Source organism: Takifugu rubripes, chromosome 4, assembly GCF_901000725.2.
Source record: "Takifugu rubripes chromosome 4, fTakRub1.2, whole genome shotgun sequence".
In the NCBI taxonomy this organism is placed as follows: Eukaryota; Metazoa; Chordata; class Actinopteri; order Tetraodontiformes; family Tetraodontidae; genus Takifugu; species Takifugu rubripes.
Genome location: NC_042288.1, coordinates 1,205,909 through 1,225,786, shown reverse-complemented (window position 1 = coordinate 1,225,786; position 19,878 = coordinate 1,205,909). Strand labels below are relative to the sequence as shown.

The 19,878-nt window shown below is 55.2% G+C and overlaps 1 protein-coding gene across 1 annotated transcript in view; it reads left to right on the top strand.

Moving 5' to 3' along the window:
* Positions 1–18,666, top strand: part of kndc1 (kinase non-catalytic C-lobe domain containing 1) — a 21,109-nt gene extending 2,443 nt beyond the window's left edge. Inside the window, 31 exon segments of the mRNA XM_029835478.1 lie at positions 537–735; positions 2,797–2,855; positions 3,151–3,297; positions 3,436–3,553; positions 3,636–3,754; positions 3,870–4,430; positions 4,660–4,774; positions 4,843–4,914; positions 4,985–5,046; positions 5,129–5,188; positions 5,190–5,288; positions 6,303–6,380; positions 6,449–6,518; positions 6,673–6,859; positions 6,936–7,456; positions 7,836–7,974; positions 8,548–8,735; positions 9,238–9,578; positions 10,179–10,272; positions 10,346–10,443; positions 10,520–10,704; positions 10,897–11,007; positions 11,094–11,241; positions 11,333–11,488; positions 11,601–11,789; positions 11,958–12,040; positions 13,246–13,390; positions 13,629–13,751; positions 16,181–16,240; positions 16,632–16,792; positions 17,662–18,666. Coding sequence (XP_029691338.1) covers positions 537–735; positions 2,797–2,855; positions 3,151–3,297; positions 3,436–3,553; positions 3,636–3,754; positions 3,870–4,430; positions 4,660–4,774; positions 4,843–4,914; positions 4,985–5,046; positions 5,129–5,188; positions 5,190–5,288; positions 6,303–6,380; positions 6,449–6,518; positions 6,673–6,859; positions 6,936–7,456; positions 7,836–7,974; positions 8,548–8,735; positions 9,238–9,578; positions 10,179–10,272; positions 10,346–10,443; positions 10,520–10,704; positions 10,897–11,007; positions 11,094–11,241; positions 11,333–11,488; positions 11,601–11,789; positions 11,958–12,040; positions 13,246–13,390; positions 13,629–13,751; positions 16,181–16,240; positions 16,632–16,792; positions 17,662–17,890 — 4,917 coding nt within the window. The 3' untranslated portion in view covers positions 17,891–18,666.
* The last annotated feature ends 1,212 nt before the right edge of the window (positions 18,667–19,878 follow it).

Genomic DNA, 19,878 nt, shown 5'->3' with positions numbered 1-19,878 from the left:
TAAGAATGGATTAGCAATAGTGTTACGGTATGCTAACGTAACAAATTCAGCTACATGACCCACAACGAACTGAGTACGTGTCTGCTTTGTTAGCGTAACATATTAACAGTTAATCAGACAACTATAGCATAAAGAACATCTGAGCAAGTTTACCAAACAATCAAGTCTAACTCCATAGACGAAGCACCGCTTCTTCTTCTGCATCGCTAAAGGAACTCGTTCCTCAGGTACACACGCCTACAGCGCCCTCTGGTGGTTGTCAGTGTGAAAATAACCAACATGGGAAATTCTGTAATAATGTATTTATTTAAGTCGCCCCGGAGTACAAGTCGCACCCCCTGACAAACTATGAAAAAAAGTGCGACTTATAGTCTGGAAAATATGGTATTTTATTCTCAACAAAGTCCACTTTGTTGTGGGTGGGGGGGGGTGTTAGTGTTGTCTTTCTTGATGGTTTAATTCATCTGTAGCATAACTCAACTCGTGGTGGAGCAGAGAGTCGGAAACTGAAAAGTGTGTTGCATCTGTGGCTGCAGGAGAACGTGTCCCTGGCTGACATCCTGTCTCTGAGGGACAGCTGTCTGTCTGAGCAGGAGGTGTGGGCGGTGTGTGTGGAGTGTCTACAGGCCCTGCAGAGCATCAGACCCTCCCACCTTTTCCACACCTTGTGCATCACACCCGACACGCTGGCCTTCAACGCCCACGGGAACGTTTGCTTCATGGAGCAGCTGAGCGGTGAGTCTACCACCAAAAAGAACAGTTCTGCCCGTTTGGACAGTGATAGCCCAAGTCTGGTCAGAACCTCAGGTGAGGAGCAGCTCAACTGTGAGAAACTGTGTGTGGTTTCCTTATTCGATCTGATTATGTTGCGCCCGGTAGTGAATTGATATGGGTATTCAGACCCTTTACTGTGACCTTCTGGCTCTGGGTGGGGTCCTCCGTTCCTCTTCATCATCTCTGAGATGTTTCTGGAGCCCAGCTGTGGTACAACTAACTGTTTGGAGATGATTTGGAAAGGTGCACACCTGTCCGTATGGAGCCTCATACATGGAATCACACATACCAGGAGCTCAAAGGAACCTTCTCCACAGCTCCTAGACTGGACTGTACTGAGGTGCAGCTCTGCAGAAGGCTACAAAACCATTTCAGCTGAAGGTTCCAGACAGCAGAGTGGTCTCCATGATTCTGGTAGAAGTTTAGAACATCCAGGAATCTTCCCAGAGATGACCCTAAGAGATGTGACCCAGAGCAGAGTGGTCACCCCGGCTGATCTCCAGAGGTCAGAAGGTCAACGCTCACTACAGTTCCGCCAACCTGAGCTCCAGGCCAGAAGGTCCAGACAGAAGCTTCTCCTGAAAGCATCTAAAGGTCTCCCACACTGTGAGGAACAAGGATCTGCAAAGCGTTTTAGCTTTCAAGATAAATGTGCAACATTTCTAATAAGCTTCCACCTTCTGTCTGATTCTGTGGCTTTGAGGGAAAGTGGATCTAAGAATATTTGATCGTTTATTTTTTAAATCTGCGTGAAAGTGACCCTGTTGTTTTATGGCTAAAGCTGAAGGACAAATTACAGCAATGGTTGAATCAGAAATGCTGAGGCCCAGTTACTAAATATCCCGCTCAGTAATAGTTCTGACCCAGCTGTGGCCCGTATCTGACCCCATCTAAGTGTTAATATCCAACACAGGGAACCTTTAACAGACTTACATAGTGAACAACTGGTAATTATTACGCCAATAAAAGTAGTCCCTCTACCTGTGGTGACATAGACAACCTGCCTGGAGGCATTCAGTCCCCATGTTCTGCTCCACACAGATGCCCAGATGATCCTGGGGCGGCCCTACCGAGGGCTCCTTCTCATCCTTCGTGCTAACGAGAATCCTAACGTGAGGGACAATGAGCGCAATGAGGTGCAGCGCATGTTTGGAGTGAAGGGACGTGCAGGAAAAATGGATTCCAGGTGGGAAAACCTACTGCAAAAACTACCAGGACAACTCGGTTGGCTCGACTGCGTGAGGCGCCCGCTGTTTGTCACCATGACAACAGCTACTACCAGGTCACGAGCTGAGTTGGTTTGGGAGCGGAGAGCGTCAACAATGCTACGTTTCCTTTTATTGTTGGCTTCTTCCATCTTCTTGATTCTGTTCATTCCTGCGTCAAGAGTGACATTCTGATGACGCCTACGTGAATGCTAACAATGAGAGTGGATCTCTTCCTCACAGGCTGTGTGTGACCTGTCGGAATGATCACTATTATTAACGTCAGGCTCATTAGGCATGTGGAGCTGGACTCAGCCAGCCTGCCTGGTTTCTTTTCCTTCATGGAGGTGGTGCAGCTGAGTAAAAAAGTGGGTGTTCTTCATCTCTGGGACGAAGGAACTAATGGTCCAGGGATATAAATGTGGTCCGGGCACCGGCTTTACTGATGAGTCACCAAGCTTTCACTGAAACTTCTTCGGCTTTTAGGACTCCCGCTGCCCTAAATATGGCGCTCCTGCAGCATCTCCTAAAACCTCCCCAAAATAACTGCACAATGGTTCTGTCAGTCTGGACCAACAGGGCACACTCGTGATCGCAGGATGGAGGGGAAGTGGTTCCCTGTGCAGCTGGAGTTTAGCATTCAAGCGCCGTCCTTATTGACATGTCATCGTTGGTAATAAGTGGGTCACAGGGCAGGGGGGAAATGGCTCTCCATCCGTGGTCAGTGACAGGTGCAGCCTTCCAACTCTTTTAATGACCCACTGAATAATCTCATACATGATGAATGGTGCAATGAATTCCTGTCTTCTGGCTACAGATGACCCAGAAGGCTCCTTCGTGCCTCCTGAGTTTGACAACACAGGCAGCACATTCGAGGTGAGCTCAGTACTCCTATTTCCTGATTGTTAGCTCGATTAGCTTAGCCACCCTTTGTGTGGCCTCATTGAACTCTTGCTAATGACTCCAGCACAGCCAACAGAAGAGCTCGATGCTCTAGCATGTATCATAGGGGCTCAGGGGCCTTTTCCCCAGCATCTCTGCTGAATATTCCACACCCAAAGGTGTTACAGCGAAGTTTTCGACTCTCAAAACTTTGTGCCTGGAGTCGGTTCAAGAGTGCAGACGGGTCCCTTTGAAGACCTTCCTTTTGTCCCTTTTCCCGCGGCTGCAGGGCCACGTTTACTCTCTGGGCTCGACGCTCTCAGCCGCACTGACCTACATCATCGAGCCGGAGCTGGAGGCAGAGCTGGGGGACGAGATCCAGAGGCTGCTGCAGCAGATGCAGGAGGAGGCGCCTGAGGACAGACCGCTGCTGCAGGTTTAACCCCCCCTCGACCCCCCGCACCTTAAAGAAACCCCAGCAATGAAGCGAACGCAGGCTCCGACAGAGGGAGCGTGTATCCCGCTGTACCCGTTTGCTTCCTTTGTAGACCCTAACCACGCTTTGCTGCTGCAGGACGTCCTCGCCCTGGCTGAGGCACGGCTGTCCGACGCCCCCTCCGCCGGCGTGTGCCGCAAGCTGTCGTCGATCGGCCGCCGCGTGCTCTCCATCGAGTCGGTGTCGGCCTTTCAAGGTCATTTCGGCGTCTCAGTCCGCCGGCGTTTGGACGCGGCCGCCTTCTCCTGCCTGTAATTGCTATTTTTGGACATTCGCAGATGGACCCGAGGGCTCGTGGGAGGCAAGGTGGCAGCACCCCAAAGCGAGCTTGGATTCTAACCCAAAAGACCTGTGCACCGGCCATCCGGCCAAGGCGAGCGGTCTGTCCAGGCAGCAGGTAGCGGGAACAGACCTGATATGTGGGATTTAAATATCTAAAGATGCAGCAGATGTGTGTGTGGTTCCTTTTATTTATGAAGGAGTAATTACAATGGTAATTACCATGCGTGCAGGTCTGCAGGGGCTGGGACTCTTCACTCTGGGCTGAGGACGTGCACGAGGGAGGGGTGACGATCCAGGCAGAGGACCTGGACTGCAGGTCCCACGGCGGCTCCCCGGTCAGGAGAAGAGCCCAGGAGAGGCAGAACAGGGCCAGGGGGCCGCTGAACCGCTCCTGCTCTGTCCCAGACTCCAACAACCCTCCGTGTCCGCCCCCCCACGGCGATATAAGCGTTCCCGTGTGTGACCTCACAGAGATAGGAGCCGAGGAACCCTCCAGCTGCAACTCGCCATGGAGCAGCAGGCGGGACATGTTCAACCGGGGCCAGTCTTGTGATTCGTACCCGCTCAATAACGCTGAGGAAGCCCCGCCCCCTGGCCTGGATTCTGGAGGGAACGAGGACACGGCGGCGGCATTTTGGTCAGGAGAACCAAAGACGGAAGCACCTCGACGCTCCCTCCCTGAGTCAGCCTCCCCCAAGTCCGACCAGAGCCCTCCTGACCACAGTCTCTACGTTCCCAATAACCACATGACCAAAAGTATGCTGTGCCTCAACGAAGAATCCCAGGATGAGGTTAGCTGGATCTTAAACCTCAGCATGTTTCTCAGTCGTCTCAGGGTCTCGAATCAGTCAGACATGTGGCGGCGTTCCACGCCGGTGACCTTGGGAGCCACACAGCCGGACCCCGGTCCACGTGTCCTTTACCAAGTCGATAGCGATCGGTCTTTAGCCGCAGATGTCTCCTCTGGTTTGCCCGGTCTGTTCGGTGTGTTTGGTGACGTCTCGCCCTTGCTGGTTTCAGTGGATCTCTCTGGGAGAGTTGCTCAGCCGCTGTGGACGCCGGCTGACGGTGGACGAGCTGTGGGCTCTGTGTTACACCTGCTTGTCTTCGCTGCAGAGCTACATCGACTTCCCAGGTGACTGTGACGCACCCGTGTATCCGCCACCTGTTGTCCACGCCGCTGATTTCTGTCTCGTCCACCAGCCTATTTATGCCTGGAGACGGCGCACGTGGGCTGTGAGGGGGACATACTGTTTTTGCAGCCTAAAACAACCGGTAGGTTGAAGCGTCGGTTCATGGTCCTTTCTGGGGGGGGGGCTCTGGTCAACGACTGGTCTCTGTGCAGGTTTTCGAGACGAGTTTTACCTCGCACCGGAGTACCAAGAACACGGGATCGTGACAGAGAAGGTCAGCTTTTCTTGCTCGATTCCCACTGTTAAAACGTTTATTTCTGTTATTGTTGGCAGATTTTCACTCTCCCCCCCCCCAGGCTTGTGTTTACGGCGTTGCGGCGATTCTCTGGGCTACGGCCAAGTTCACTTTGTCATCCCAATCAAAAACTGGCAGTTCCTCGCAAGCTGAAGAGACTTCTCCTGGAGATGGCAAAGAGGACGGCCATTGAGAGACCTAGCATCGTCGCGGCTAAAAAAGTACCTTTCCCTTCCTGTTCTGCACAAAAACCCCTTCTGGGGATGCTTCTTCCATTTTTCCCCGCTATCCAAAATTCCAAATATTCACCTGAAAATGTAACTCCAAAATAGAAAATAACACTCTAAACACAAGTAAAGCAAGCAAATGAATGCTCATGCCGGCACATCTCGTTAATGCTGCTGCTGCTTTCAGCAGAATTAATCAGATGTTTTGACCTGAAAACAGTGATTCGTCTCTCGGTGAGAGTCACAACTACAGTGTATTTAGTATATTCAGGTTCCCTTGCTGGATTCCCACAGTCAGTAGATTGTTTAATCATTTAAAATGGATTCCTTGTTGTGGACTGGCACAGCTTCAACCTGCTGCCAAACCCTGTTGACTTAACCGGTGATTTAGCGCCCCCACCAGGCCGAAATAGAAAACACAGGCCACAAGAGACGGTTCGTAGAAACTGGTTCCATCCAGTTTTATCTTCCTTAATACTCGCCCGTCCGTTGCTTGATGTTCATTAAGAGTCTTTTTAGGGCAATTCAGAGATGATCAGTTGACTCCTGGTGAGCGCTGATTAAGTGGCGACATTAAAATGTCCCATTTTCCAACAGCTTCCCCTCAATAAATGTGCGACGGGATTGATATTTCCTGTTGTTAGTTTATGTACCAACATCAGAAAACATCCCTTTTACCTGCTTCACGTTAGCATGCTGTAATTAGCAACAAGCTAAGGAGTTGTCGTTAGAAACTGGCCTTAAACTACATTTTCTGCTCTGCTCTCTCTCTCTTTTTTTAACCTCAAAAGTTTGGCTTTGGATGAGAGCAAACTAAGGCTGGATTTGAGCTTCAACTTCCACCACCCCCTGTCATTCTGCCAGCGAGGGAAACTAACCCATAAATCTGGCTGCTTCTTTCCGTTTCCATTTGTTTGCTTCTCAAATCAACGATCTATTTTAAAAAGACAGAGCAGATTAGGCGTGAAGTCGATCGTTTCTGCACCACCGCTTATTGTTGCCTTGCAGAGTTGTCGGGACTACTTATCCCATCAGGGCACCAACGCAGAGACGGTGTGGAGAAGCCTCATCCGCGGAGTTCACCCGGTAAACGTCAACCCTAAAGTCGCCTCCGCTTCCTCTCCGCTAGCTGAGACTCCTCCCCTTTATTTCAGGCGGCGTCCAGAGCTGCAGAAGAGCCGCGTCCAGCCGTCGCTCGTGAGGAACGTGGAGACAGCAGCAGGGGTAGGACAACCCTCGCCTCTTCAGCGACCGTCCCCGTGCACTAATGACACCCGGGGAGCGGACGTTCGTCAGATTCGGGAGATCTTCCTGAACGCTGGCGTGCATGAGACCGTATCTCTGATGTTGTAACTGGTGTTGTTGTAACTGTGTGTAGGCTTTTTGCCCACGGCCACTGAGAGCCGCTTGGCTCCTGTACCTGGCCCTCTTCCCCACAGTTACTCAGTTAGGAAGGAGGTCCGGCTCCCAGAAGCCTTCACCTCCACCGCCACACACTTCAGCCCCATTATTCTGACTGCTGAGGCTGAGGAGGGGCGCCGACGCCTGCAAGACGCTGCTGAGGGGTAGCTCTCCCTTTGTGAGTTCCCTGACCTTGGTGCACCTCAGGAGAGTCCCGGTTAAACTTCCCTTTCCGCGCAGGGCTGCCGACGGATCCCCAGAACCGGCTCGACTCACTGGGGACGGTTCTGACTCTCATCCCACGCGCGCTGAAACCAGCCCGCCCACACAGCAGGATGTCGTCAGGGCGACGTCCGCCGACGCCACGCCGCTGGGCTCCGGCTGCACCGTCCCGGAGATCCCTCCGCCGGGCTGTGGCGTTTTCAACAACTACATCTTCCACCAGGATCCTGAGACGGGACGCCTGTCCCTACTGCCCGTCCTGCTCAGAGCTGCTCAGTCTCTGCCGGGCCTGGATATAAAGCCCTCCCTGGTCCCGGATCTTTGCCTCAACGACGAGCTGCCAGCGTGGTCTTGTTTCAAGGGCAGCGCCGTCATTTCGGACTCCAGGGATCACTCAGGAGAAGAAGAAGCTGCTGAACCGGGTTGGGGCCTCCCCTCCGCTCAAGTCCACCCGGCGCTGACGGAGGTGATCCACCTGCTGAAGGGGGAATTTTCACTTGATGGATATTTGGACAGTGGCCAGGAGGACGTTGCCATGGGTACGTAGCTCTGGGGGATAAGGGATTGTTTTGGATGGGGAGAACATTCAAGATTAGAAGGTGCTGAGTCGTTATCATGTGACTGCTCTCGTCTCCCTCCCATTTGACTGAGCCGTGTGGCGTTCCTCAGGGTTCTGTTAGTTCTGTCTCCATGTTGTGCTCTCTAATCACAGCTGGGTGCTCTCCGGACGCCTCGAGCACCAGAACTAAGACCTTTTTGGAGAGAACTCTCTCATTGTGAGCTCTGAAAACAGACATCCTTTTGTGTGGAATCAGCCGTTTCTGCACGCAGATACCACCAACCAGTCCCTCTCGTCCCAGAATAACGTCCTAGCTAGCGCCGCCAAGAATTATGGGGGCAAATTCTTTCTCTCCACAGGGGAGTACATCTTCTCTCTGAAGGATCTGAAGTACAACCTGTTTGCCCGTGTGGTGAAGGAGAGGTTTGCTAACCTGTACTGGGAAGACGACCTGCTGGGGGTGCTGCACTGCCTGGTCAACGACAGCTCCGCCCCCCTGTGAGTACGACAGCGAGCGCACGCGTCACCAAACAGACGGAAAACACTCGGATGTGGACAATAATCAGCCCCTATTTTTAAAATCCAAAAACTTCGCCGTTCACAGCCGCTTCAGCATCGGCACAATGTGTCCTTCAGGAAGTGGGGGGTGGGGTGGGGGGTGGGGTCCCCATGGCAACAGCCTCGCAGTGATGCTGGGGTGAAACCCTCCTGATGCTGACGAGAGGCTGAGGGCTTGACTGCATATATGAATACATGAAGGGGGGTAGAACTCCAGGGCTCCGGGCTCCTCCTCATTTGAACGTAAAGGGAAGGTGGCAGCGGGAGCCCTCGGAGCCACATCCCGGCGTTCCCGGCGTTCCTGCTCAGGGCGATGTGGAGACGGCCTTTAATCTGCTGCCTTTAACCGACATCTCACAGGCATGGACTCCTTCTCTGGGGCAGTAGTCGGTTCTCTTTGACGTGCACAAGCGTGCACGGCCCACACGGCCAAGGCAGCAAACTGGCGTTCGTTAGCTTAGCGTTCTCTACGGCTACGCTCCGTCCGACGGTTCGTTGTCTTCACTGTTGCAGAGCCTCCGATGAGACGCCACCGCCGCGGGGGGGCCCGCACGACTTTCTGGACCTGAATGGCAACGTTCACGTCCCCGTTGCATCTTCCAACAAAGGAGCTGAGCTCCAGTCCTGCCGAGGAGACGCTGACGCTGCCCCAGAAGAGCCCGGACGGAGCCTGCGGGGGGGTCAAGGCTGCGCCGCTCCAAGTAGGTGATGGAGGTCCTGGACAGGAGGTCCGTGGTTCTGAGGTAGCTCAGCCGTAACGGAGATGACACCAAGCCTGATCTAGTGGGGAGGCATCAACCGGACCGGATCCTCCCACTGAAGTCCAGACAGATCAAAGTGGATCTTTGATGCTTTATTGGATTTAAACCTCGGAATAATTAGCAACGCTAAAAAGGGGCTCGTTTATATAATAACCTCGTTTTCTGCCCGACGCACATGATTTGAGCACCTCCAAGAAACTTGATTCTGCGTGTAGACAAAGTGTGGGGAGAAAAGCGTCAGCGGGCGAAGTTTCACTTATTTCTTTTTTCTTTTCTGCCTTGAAGCCGATCAGACAGTGGAGGCTTTGTGCCGCTCTGATCTCCCTCAGTGCCTCTTTTCTCCGCGCTGTCCCGTTCCTCCCAAACGCCTGTTTGCTTTTGCTCTTTCGCCTCTTCATGTGATTCAGTCACGCTCTGCTCGCTCCTCTGTTTACCGCTGAAGGCTGCGGCGCTGGCAGCGCGCAGACGGGGCCCATGGACGGCGGCGGCGGCGGCGAGAGCCCCTCTGAGCCGGACTCTCCGGTGGGGACGGACGGCGCCCTGGCGGGGGCCCTCTATGACCGTATGAGCCCAGACGACTGCTCGGCGGACGGGGGGGACGGCGGCTCGGTGCTGTCCCACAGACTGGCCTCCGCGGGAGCGGCGCCGGACGGAGCGGGCCGGGGATGCAGCCTGAGCTGGGCCTTGGCCACGTTCGGAGAGGACTGGTTCGGTGAAGACGTGATCCAGTACGCGGAGAACCTGGGGCAGCACTCGGCTGCGTGTCTGGATGTGAAAACGCAGGTGGGTGGGGGTGCGCCGCCGACCGGCGAGTCGTGCGCGACCCTGACGTGGCGCGGAACCGGCAGGGCGACCGTCGGGTCAGATCGGCTTTCTTTTAACGCACAGATGGTTTTTAATGGGGGCGGGAAAGGAAGAAAGGATTTCCGTAGACAAAAGCAGGAGCGCTCGTTCCCTTTTGTCCAATTTCATATATAAGTGGCAGAAATGTTGTAGTTTACTGGCCTGGAGCGCCGCCGGGGTGGAGGCTGAACCGGAATAGGAGGCGTGAGACGGCATTAATAGAGATGAAGTGTTGTGGAGCTGAATATTAATGTGCTGAACTTTGCCCCCGGCGGAGGACGCTATTAGAATTTGTGACGGAGCGGGAGTGAACAGGCTTTGTGCTAGCACGCTTTGATGGCACCACCGCGCCGCTCTGAAGGTCGGCGCAACAGCTAATGACAAACCTTAAGAGCTGCGAATTCTCCTTCATTTAACTTCAAAAGCGCCGCTGTTGCCACGGCGAAGGGAGCGGAGAATCAAACACCCGGAGGCCTCCGTCAGCCAGGCATGTGGCGCTATTCTAGGGCCCTTTCATTTCCTCTCGTCTCCTTTGATCAGGAGCTGCAGCAGCAGCTGATAATTGAAACGAGGGACCTGAAGAAAACCAGGAATTTCTACCAGAAGCTGATTCACCAGGAGCGGAAGAGCAAAGGTCGGGTAACTGGCCGCCGCCGCCGCCGCACGGCTCCCAGCCGGGTCGATAAAACTGTGCATGTGTCTTAAAGGTCCCGAGAGCAAATCGATGCTGTTCAAACTCAAGTCCCAGTTGGAGGAGCTGCGGTCCAGAGTGGCGTTCCTGGAGCGTGTGAAGGAATACCTGCAGGTACGGAGAAAGCTGCTCGTGTCTCCCTCCGCTCTGCCGCTCCAGAAGCTGCAAATGTCTCCCTGTGTGTCGGAAGATCCTGAGCGTGGAGCGGTGGGGTTTGGACCTCTCGGTGCTGCCTTCGCTGGCTGTCTGTGGACCCGGCTCTTTGGATCTTCAGTCCTCCGAGGACCCCTCGGTGCTCTGCTTCGGTGCCGGCCGAGGAAAGGGCTCCCTGCAGAGCGGATCGCCTCCGGGCCTGATGGCTTATCTCTACGCAAGGTGCCGTCAGCTATGCAGAAGCCTTTAGCGACGCTCCAGATGATAGTTCTGCTCAGATCGACCCCGAAACACTGATGCGTCTGCTTTAATCAGTCCCTGTCGAAGCTAAATAGCGCCGCGCAGATGCTATATTTGCTGGTTTTCTTTTTAAATAAAGGATTGGCTGACGTTTTTTTTCTGTTTCCATCCCAGCCGCGCTGCGCTGGAAGGCTACATCCACCAGTTCCTCTATACGTATCGCTACTTCTGCACCGCGGAGGAGTTGCTGCACTTTATCATGGATAAATTCACCTGCGCCGCGAGGTAGCAGCACAGAGCAACGAGGGGGTGATGCAGCCCACGGGTCGGATCGCACCCATGACCTTTGACCTTCTGCTTCTCCCTGGCAGGCGAGGTCCAGCCCTGTCAGGGGAGCATGAAAAAGTCTTCCATCGCAGTTTGGATCTGCTCCTCATCTGGGTGACAGACTGCAGGACGGTGGATTTCACGCCTCAGCCCGAGCTCGTCTGCACCCTGGAGAACTTCCTAAACGCTGAGGTGACCACACCAGCGGTTCCTGAGGGCCCGTTTCAGCGAGAAGGGTCGTAAATGCTTCTGCTTGTATTCGTCCTTTGGCTGATTTCTGCAGGTGATTCCAGTCGACGGTCGGGGCGAGGCCCTCCTGGCTGCCCTCCACACATCTGCGCGCTCCCCCAGGAGCCAGCGGAGGGAAAGCCTGAGCAGTTTTGAGGAAGACGATCGACCCGCTTCTCTGCATTCATCTACAGAGGATCTGGGGAAGAAGGTCCTCGTCATCGCGCTAATATAAAATAGGGTTTTCTTGTTTAAGCCTGATTCATCTGACCGAGTTACACTTTTTTTTTATAACTCGTGTGTGTTTTTTAAAATCTTTTTAGTGGAGATTTTCAAGAGTCGTTGAGCCTCCTGGTACCAAAGAGAAGGCCTTCTCAGTAGCTGCAGCCCTTCCGATGCCCTCCTACGGCTCCTTGACAGACAGCATTTTAACAAACGAGGAGCATCTCCCCTTTGGCCAAGATGAACACAGTGCTCACCACATTGCCCAGCAGCTCACCCTCCTGCAGCAGGTACACCCCCCCCCCCCCACACACACACACACACACACACTCTCCCCATCTTGTGCACAGGTGGTTCTCTTCTTTGACCACCAGGGGGAGACATCTCACCACGGACCTTCAGAACAGCAGACGAGCTCCAGAACATGAAGAATTAAATTGAACTTTTTTGTGTTGCAGGAGATGTTCCAGGAATATCATCCAGTTCATTTCCTGAACTCCAGAACACAAGGAGTCACAGACAAAATCTCAAACCATAACAAGTAAGAATGATGCTTCTGAAAGGGGGGGTCAGGCCCGGTGCTTGAGGCCCGCACCCACCCCAGCCGGGTTTTCCCTTCGAGCAGGCAGAGACAGCTTTCACCGAGGGAAGAGGGATCCTGGTGAAGGTCTGGTAGAACAGAAAGCCCGGCCGGATTGCGGCCCCTTGAGGAGCGGGTCTGGACGCCCCTGTATTTAGCGCACTATCGTGCACGGTTACCGTATTTTCCGGACTATAAGTCGCCCTTTTTTTCATAGTTTGTCAGGGGGTGCGACTTGTACTCCGGAGCGACTTAAATAAATTCATTATTACAGAATTTCACATGTTGGTTATTTTCACACTGACAACCACCAGAGGGCGCTCTAGGCGTGTGTACCTGAGGAACGAGTTCCCTTAGCTACGCAGAAGAAGAAGCGGTGCTTCGTCTATGGAGTTAGACCTGATTGTTTGGTAAACGTGCTCAGATGTTCTTTATGCTATAGTTGTCTGAATAACTGTTAATATGTTACGTTAACAAAGCAGACACGTACTCAGTTCGTTGTGGGTCATGTAGCTGAATTTGTTACGTTAGCATACCGTAACCCTATTGCTAATCCATGCTAATGGATTGCTAATTGCCTTTCAAGATGAAATGTATGTTCTTGGTCTCGGATTTTATCAAATAAATTTCCCCCCGAAATGCGACTTATAGTCCAGTGCGACTTATATATCTATTTTTCTTCTTTATTATGCATTTTTTGGCTGGTGCGACTTAAACTCCGGAGCGACATATAGTCCAGAAAATACGGTCGTTACCTTGCAGAGCGCATTCAGTCCACGTTGGTCTCTGATGTGCACCAATTATATGTGCAGGTTTTCAGAGTGTGTAAACACGTGGGGGTTTGAGATAACCAAAAGAGGTGAAATAAACAGGACTTTAACATTTATCAGCAGCCTCGGGTGATGAAGCGGCTCCGTTTCGAGCTCAGCGCCGTGCTAAATTCATCCCACGCAGTTGAAATTCTACAAGCCTGTAAACTAGAATCTGATCCCAGCTCTGGCTCTTCCTCTGGGGCCCTTTTCACGTTCTCCCCGTGTCTGCGTGGCTGGTGACCCGTCCGGGGTGTGTTAAGGCTCCAGCTGGGACAGCCCTCCAGTGTGTTTCTATAGGAAGTGACTGAATGTATATCCAGTAACTTCCTGTTTCTGTGCGTGATGCCCCGGCAGGAACGTGCCTCCGCCAGCAGGGGGCAGCAGTCTTCCTGCCTGTGAGGGCTTCCTGACGGAACGCTCCCTCCAACAGCTGCTCACACATGCTGACAGCGTCTCCAACTGGATCTCTGCTGAAATAATCATCTGTGACTCTGTCAAGGTGAGAGGACATAAAGGACAGAAGAATTCATGCCTCACAGTCACATCTGTGCTTTCTTCTGTGCTGCCTACGAGCATTTCCTCCGGGTTTTTAGAGGATCTATGAAGCGAGTTTGTCCCTCAAAGTTCATCCAAACATATGCAGAGTTCCTCTCTGATTGGGGGTGTTGATACCGCAGCCTGCTCGCTCCAACGCCACCACAACGTCGCCTGGTTTAGCCTTTTCTGCTCTCTCACAGCAACAGGCTGCTCTGCTGACCAAGCTCCTTTGGGTAGGAAAACACTGCTACGAGTCCAGGAACTTTGCCACAGCCATGCAGGTCCTCTGCGGTCTGGAGAACCCGATTGTCCGCCAATTACCGGTAGGAGGCTTGTTTGTTTAATGTTTAATCAGCCCGACAAAGGGTAGAGGAGGGATGTGGGTCAGGGAGAGGATGGGAGGAACTTTAAAAGCCCCTGATAAAGGAGCAGAGTGAGGAGCGAGGACCGTCCTGTTTCAAATCAAATCAATCTTTATTTATAGAGCGTCTGTTACAATCAAAATTGTTTCAAGGCGCTTTCCAGAATCCCATGGCCTGAGGAGAGGAGAGGAGAGGAGAGGAGAGGGAGGAGAGGAGAGGAGAGGAGGGGAGGGGAGGGGCGGGGAGGGAGGGAGAGGAGAGGAGCGGGGAGGGAGGGGAGGAGAGGAGAGGAGAGGAGAGGAAGAGGAGGGAGAGGAGAGGAGGGGGAGGAGGGGAGGAGAGGAGGGAGAGGAGAGGGGGAAGAGGGGGGGGAGAGGAGAGGGGGGAGGGGAGGAGAGGAGAGGAGGAGAAGAGGGGAGGGGAGGGGAGGAGAGGGGAGGAGAGGAGAGGAGAGGGGAGGAGGAGGGGAGAGGGGAGGAGGAGGAGGGGAGGAGAGGAGAGGAGGAGGAGAGGGAAGGGGCGAGATGGAGGGGAGGGGAAGGAGAGGAGAGGAGGAGAAGAGGGAGGGAGGGGAGGAGAGGGGAGGAGAGGAGAGGAGAGGGGAGGAGAGGAGAGGAGGAGAGGAGGGAGGGAGAGGGAGGAGAGGGGAGGAGGGGAAGGAGAGGAGGGGGAGGGGAGAGGAGAGAAGAGGGGAGGAGAGGAGAGGGAGGAGAGGAGAGGAGGGGAGGAGAGGAGAGGGGAGGAGAGGAGAGGGAGGAGAGGAGAGGAGGCGGGGAGGAGAGGAGAGGAGAGGAGAGGAGAGGAGAGGAGAGGAGGATGAGGAGAGGAGAGAGAGGTGGAGAGGGATGAGGGAGAGGAGGTGAGAGGGCGTGAGAGGGGAGGGGAGAGGAGAGGGAGGAGGAGCAGGGAGCGGAGAGGAGAGGAAGGAGGAAGAGGAGAGGAGAGGAGAGGCGTAGGAGAGGAAGAGGAGAGGAGAGGAGGAGGGAGAGGTGGAGAGGAGAGGAGAGGGAAGGAAGGAAGAGGAGAGGAGAGAAGACGGAGGAGGAGGGAGAGGAAGAGGAGAGGAGAGGTGGAGAGGAGAGGGAGAGGGATGGGTAGGAGAGGAAGAGGAGAGGGCGAGGAGAGGAGAGGAGAGGAAGAAGAGAGGAGAGGAGAGAGATGGAGAGGAGAGGAGGGAGGTGAGGGAGGGATAGGAGAGGAGAGGATGAGGAGAGGAGGACGAGGGAGAGAGAGGAGAGGAGAGGAGAGGAGAGAGGAGAGGAGAGGAGAGGAGCGGTGAGAGAGGAGAGAGGAGAGGGAGGGGAGGAGGAGGGGAGGGAGACGGGATGAGGGAGGAGAGGAGAGGAGGAGGAAGAGGAGAGGATGGAGGAGGATGAAGGGGGGAGGAGAGGAAGAGGAGAGGGAGGAGAGGAGAGGGGAGGAGAGGAGAGGTGGAGGAGAGGAGAGGAGAGGAGAGGAGGAGAGGGGGGAGGGGAGGAGAGGAGGAGGAGAGGAGGGGAGGAGAGAGAGGAGAGAGGAGGAGGGAGGAGGAGGGGAGGAGAGGGGAGGAGAGGAGAGGAGAGGAGGAGAGGAGGAGAGGGGAGAGGAGGAGTGGAGGAGAGGAGGAGAGGAGAGGAGAGAGGAGGAGAGGGAGGAGAGGAGAGGAGGAGGGAGGAGGAGAGGAGAGGAGAGGAGAGGGGAGGAGAGGGAGAGGAGGGAGAGAGGAGAGGAGAGGAGAGGAGGGGAGGGGGAGAGGAGAGGGGAGGAGAGGGGAGAGGAGAGGAGGGGAGGGGGGAGAGGAGAGGAGAGAGGAGAGGAGAGGAGGGAGGAGGAGAGGAGAGGAGAGGAGAGGAGAGGAGAGGGAGGAGGGGAGAGGAGAGAGGAGGAGAGGAGGAGGAGAGGAGAGGAGAGAGGAGAGGGAGGAGAGGGGAGGAGAGGAGAGGAGGAGAGGAGAGGTAGAGGAGAGGGGAGGAGAGAGGGAGAGGAGAGGGGAGAGGAGAGGAGGAGGGGAGAGGAGAGGGAGAGGAGAGGGGAGGAGGAGGAGAGGGGAGGAGGAGGGAGAGGAGGAGTGGGGAGAGGAGGAAGAGGGAGAGGGGAGAGGAGAGGAGGGAGAGAGGGAGAGGAGAGGGAGGGGAGGAGAGGAGAGGGGAGGAGAGGGGAGAGGAGAGGGGAGGAGGGGAGGGAGAGAGAGGAGAGGAGGAGAGGGAGAGGAGAGGGAGAGGAGAGGAGAGGAGAGAGGAGAGGAGAGGAGGATGAGGAGAGGAGAGGAGAGGAGGGAGAGGAGAGAGAGTCGCTAACACATCCAGCCTTGTAAATGACCCACCACCCTCGTAGGCTCCCCTGCTGCTCACTGCTTCCACTCTAACCAGCAGCCCTGAACCTTCACTCTGGGTTCTCCTCTCTTTCTCCAGGCATGGAAGCATTCTGTCCCTCCAGGTGTGTGAGATCCTGGAGAGCTGCGAGCGGTCCAGGTGTGTGTGAGTGTTTGAGCAAGCGCAGCCGTATGTTGTTGCTCACGGGTTCTGGTAGAAGGCCTCGGGGCAAAGGAATCAATAGAAAAACAGCTTCCAGCAAACGGGCCGTGTGCTGAGGGTGTCCAGCTGCTCCTGCTGCCCCGCCCTGCCACCCCCCCCCCCCCCCCCCCCCCCCCCCCCCCCCCCCCCCCCCCCCCCCCCCCCCCCCCCCCCCCCCCCCCCCCCCCCCCCCCCCCCCCCCCCCCCCCCCCCCCCCCCCCCCCCCCCCCCCCCCCCCCCACGCCGCTGTCTACCTGCAGCGGCTACAGAGCAGAAAGCGCTCTCCCACTCAGATTAAACTGCCGCCTGTTATCTTCTCATCTATTTACGTCCCGCCGGGCTAAACCAGGTTTTCCTGAAGAGCGACGACTTGTGCCTGACGAGGGAAGAAGGCGCGAGGAAGCCCAGGCCCACGCTGCCGTCCGTGCACATCCTGGCCATGCACGTCCAGCAGCTGGAGATCGGCGCCTTCACGCTCGCCACCGGGGCGTACAAGTGGAACAAGCTGAGGTGAGACGCCGCCCGGAGCTTCCGTACGGCCGCGGGGAGTCACATGACCGCTCAGTGTGCTGTCCGGCCCTTGACTTTAGGAGACCCCCACGTGTCCATATTCAGCATCATCATTATCGTCCTTCAATGAGCAGCTCATCAGGAGCAGGTCAGACCTGGAGAAGATGCAATTCCATGTTCTTGAATTCCACCTCAGGAGTAACCTGGCAACAACAAAGAAACACGGCTGATTAGAGCTTGTCCGACTGTTGCAACACTGTTGTTCAGAAAGGGAACAGTCGTCCCGAGTCCTCCAACATTTGCAGGATAAACAGAAGCTTGGTGTCATGTGAACGCGTCTGAGGACGTCTGATAACCTTTCATCTGGACGTAATCACCATGATTTGCACTAATTGTGCGCCGTCGCCTCTTCTTCGCCGCGCTTTGTGCCATTAGCCCGTAATTGTCTCCCTCCCCACGCGCCTCCAGCCTCTGGAAAACTTGGCCGTGACTCCGAGGAGGCATTTTCAGCTCTTCCGCTCCAACACGGCCGAGCAGATGCTGAGGTGGCGGCGGGCGGCGTGCGCGCGGCGGCGGCGCAGCTGTTGAATCGGGCTCGTTGGTAGGGCTGCCGGCGTTGCCCAGATGGCGCCCGTGGGATGCGGTTTGATTGGAAAAGAGGTTTCTGGCCCGGAGCTGTGGGACCACAGGCTGAATCCAGATGCTGGGGTCAGAAGATCCGGCCGGCACAGCCGGCTCCGGCGCCTCCGGGGTTAATCCCAACGCTCGGCGAATTAGGTCACAGACGACGTCGCCGAGAGGAGACACAAAAAAAACCTTTAATATTCACGTCGACTTTTGTTCTCATCCCATTTCTCCGCCCCGCCCAGGAACATCGCGAAGGTGGCGAGCCAGGTCCAGGCCTTCCAGGAGGCCGCCTTCCCGTACAGCCCGGACCGGCGGCTGCAGGCGTACCTTCGGCGCCGCATCGCCCAGCTCGCCGCCTCCGCCGTCCACCTCCTGGCCCCCGACGGTGACTCCGGGCTCCAACAGTCCAGCGAGTCGCAAACGCGGAAGATCCAGGAGAAGCTGAGGAGGATGAAGGCCTCGCTCCACTGAGCCCCTGACCCAGTCGCCGACACCACGACCGGACCGGCGCCCAGGCGGCCGCGGGGCTTCGGCTCCCCTCCGGAGGCCCAATAACTTCTCGGCCCACTGCGTTTATATCAGATTAGCTCCGATGTTCTGTTTGCACCTTCTAAGCAGACGATTTGTGGACTTTTTGTAGAACCCGTTTGGTTTTTGACGGGCTCATCCTCGGTGTAGCGCTACCTCGAACTGCAACGGGACGGGACGGTGGAACCAGAAGGGTCCCTGGCGGCGGGCCAGATGAGGCCTCGCTAACCCTCCGCCGACCACATCACGCCGACCTCTCCGCTTGGCGTAGCAGCTGGAGACACAAGACGCCAAAGCTTCCTCAGCACATCCTGGCTGCGCCCTCGGTCCGGTTTCGTTAAGACCTCGGGCTTCGATTTGCTCCTTCCTGTTGTGATGTCATCATCAGACTCCATGTGACTCCAGCCGAGCTGGCGGGTCAGAACCAGCCTCTCTCGTAGCCCTTTAAAGCGTTTGATTCCTCTCATTCCTGTGGCACAATGGGAATTGTTCATTTTTCCTCAATAACGAGTTGTGAAGGGCAGAACAAGCTCACTTCAGGTACTTTATCTGACATCATAATTCCAATGAGACGTGCGTGAGTCGGTTCTGCCCTCAGATTCGATGTTTCTGTTTCCCTGCCTGAGTCTCCGCCATGCTCCTCCGCCGCCACGGTGGAGCTGAGCGCGACACGCTAGCGGGATTTGCTTAATTTCGCGGAATAAATGAGATTTTCTAAGGCCCGACTTGCCAAAGCCTGTAATTGTCAGGCGGCGTCCGTGACAGATGGCGGCAACGTTATCGCCTCTGTCAGGGATTCGCCGTCCTCGACTCCATTAGGAGCTGAAAGTGCTTCAGCTTCAGAGTGAAACCACCCAGCAAGGACACCAGGTTCCCTGTCAAAAAGGAGGAATTCACCTTTTGACCTCTGTAGCCCATTTAAACCAAAGTCAAAAACACATTTGACCGCCTCAGAACTGGCACCTGTCCGGTCTTTAGCGGGATAATAGAACCTCTGGTTAGAGTAAAACAGGGCTTCCATAAAAACTGGGTGAAATATATGAGGTTTTAACAATAAAATAATAATATTTCGGGATGAGAAACCAGGGGTGGATGCCGCTTTATACCCTGTCACGCAGTATTAACTCGGGTTTTTGGCACAGCTGAGGAAATGTGCGCAGTGTGAAGGCGGCGTCCCGGGCTTCTTATTGTTATCAAACGTGATCTGGGCCAATCTTCAAAGCTTCGCAGATAAAGAGCCCCCCCCCCCCTCCCCCCTCCTCCTGAGGCTGAATGGACTCCTGCCTCTGCAGCGACAGGACGCTGATAACAGAGACGAGCAGACTCGGCCTCTTATCAGTCCCGTCATAGAACTAAACGCGCCGTTTATCCGCGCTGTTGCGCAGCGGCGGCGCGCAGCTCCCTGGCGGAGGGGGCCTGCGAGGACGCTTCCTTCGGCCCTTCTGCCCGTTCCGCGCTTCTAAAGGAACGTTGAACCTTCTTCCTCGCAGCTTGTTTTACCACATTTACATTTGAAGTGGCCCAACGATCGGTTAATTGTGTTGCTGCTTTGATCCTTGATGTTTGAAGCGCCTGTGCCAAACGGCGGCGCCGGCGCGCACCGGGGCGTCAGGGACATGTCAACACCGACGCACACAGGCTCCCCGGAGCTCTGACGTCCACGCCGCTGGGATCCCACAGCAGCAAGTCGGGAGAGAAAATGGAAATCAAAACGAAACGACTTGAGTCAAAGTTGTGACTTTTATTTTTCTGTGAAAGTTGCTTTGAAAGGACTCGCGACGCGTAAATACACGAAGCCGCGTCGCCTCCTTTACGTCACACCCTAAAGTATCCTGATGTAAATGCACCCAAAACCCCAAAGTCCGCGAGTTTCCCCTCTTTAATTCGGCATTTTAATCCAATCCGCCTCATCAGGGAGCTACTGTATGCAG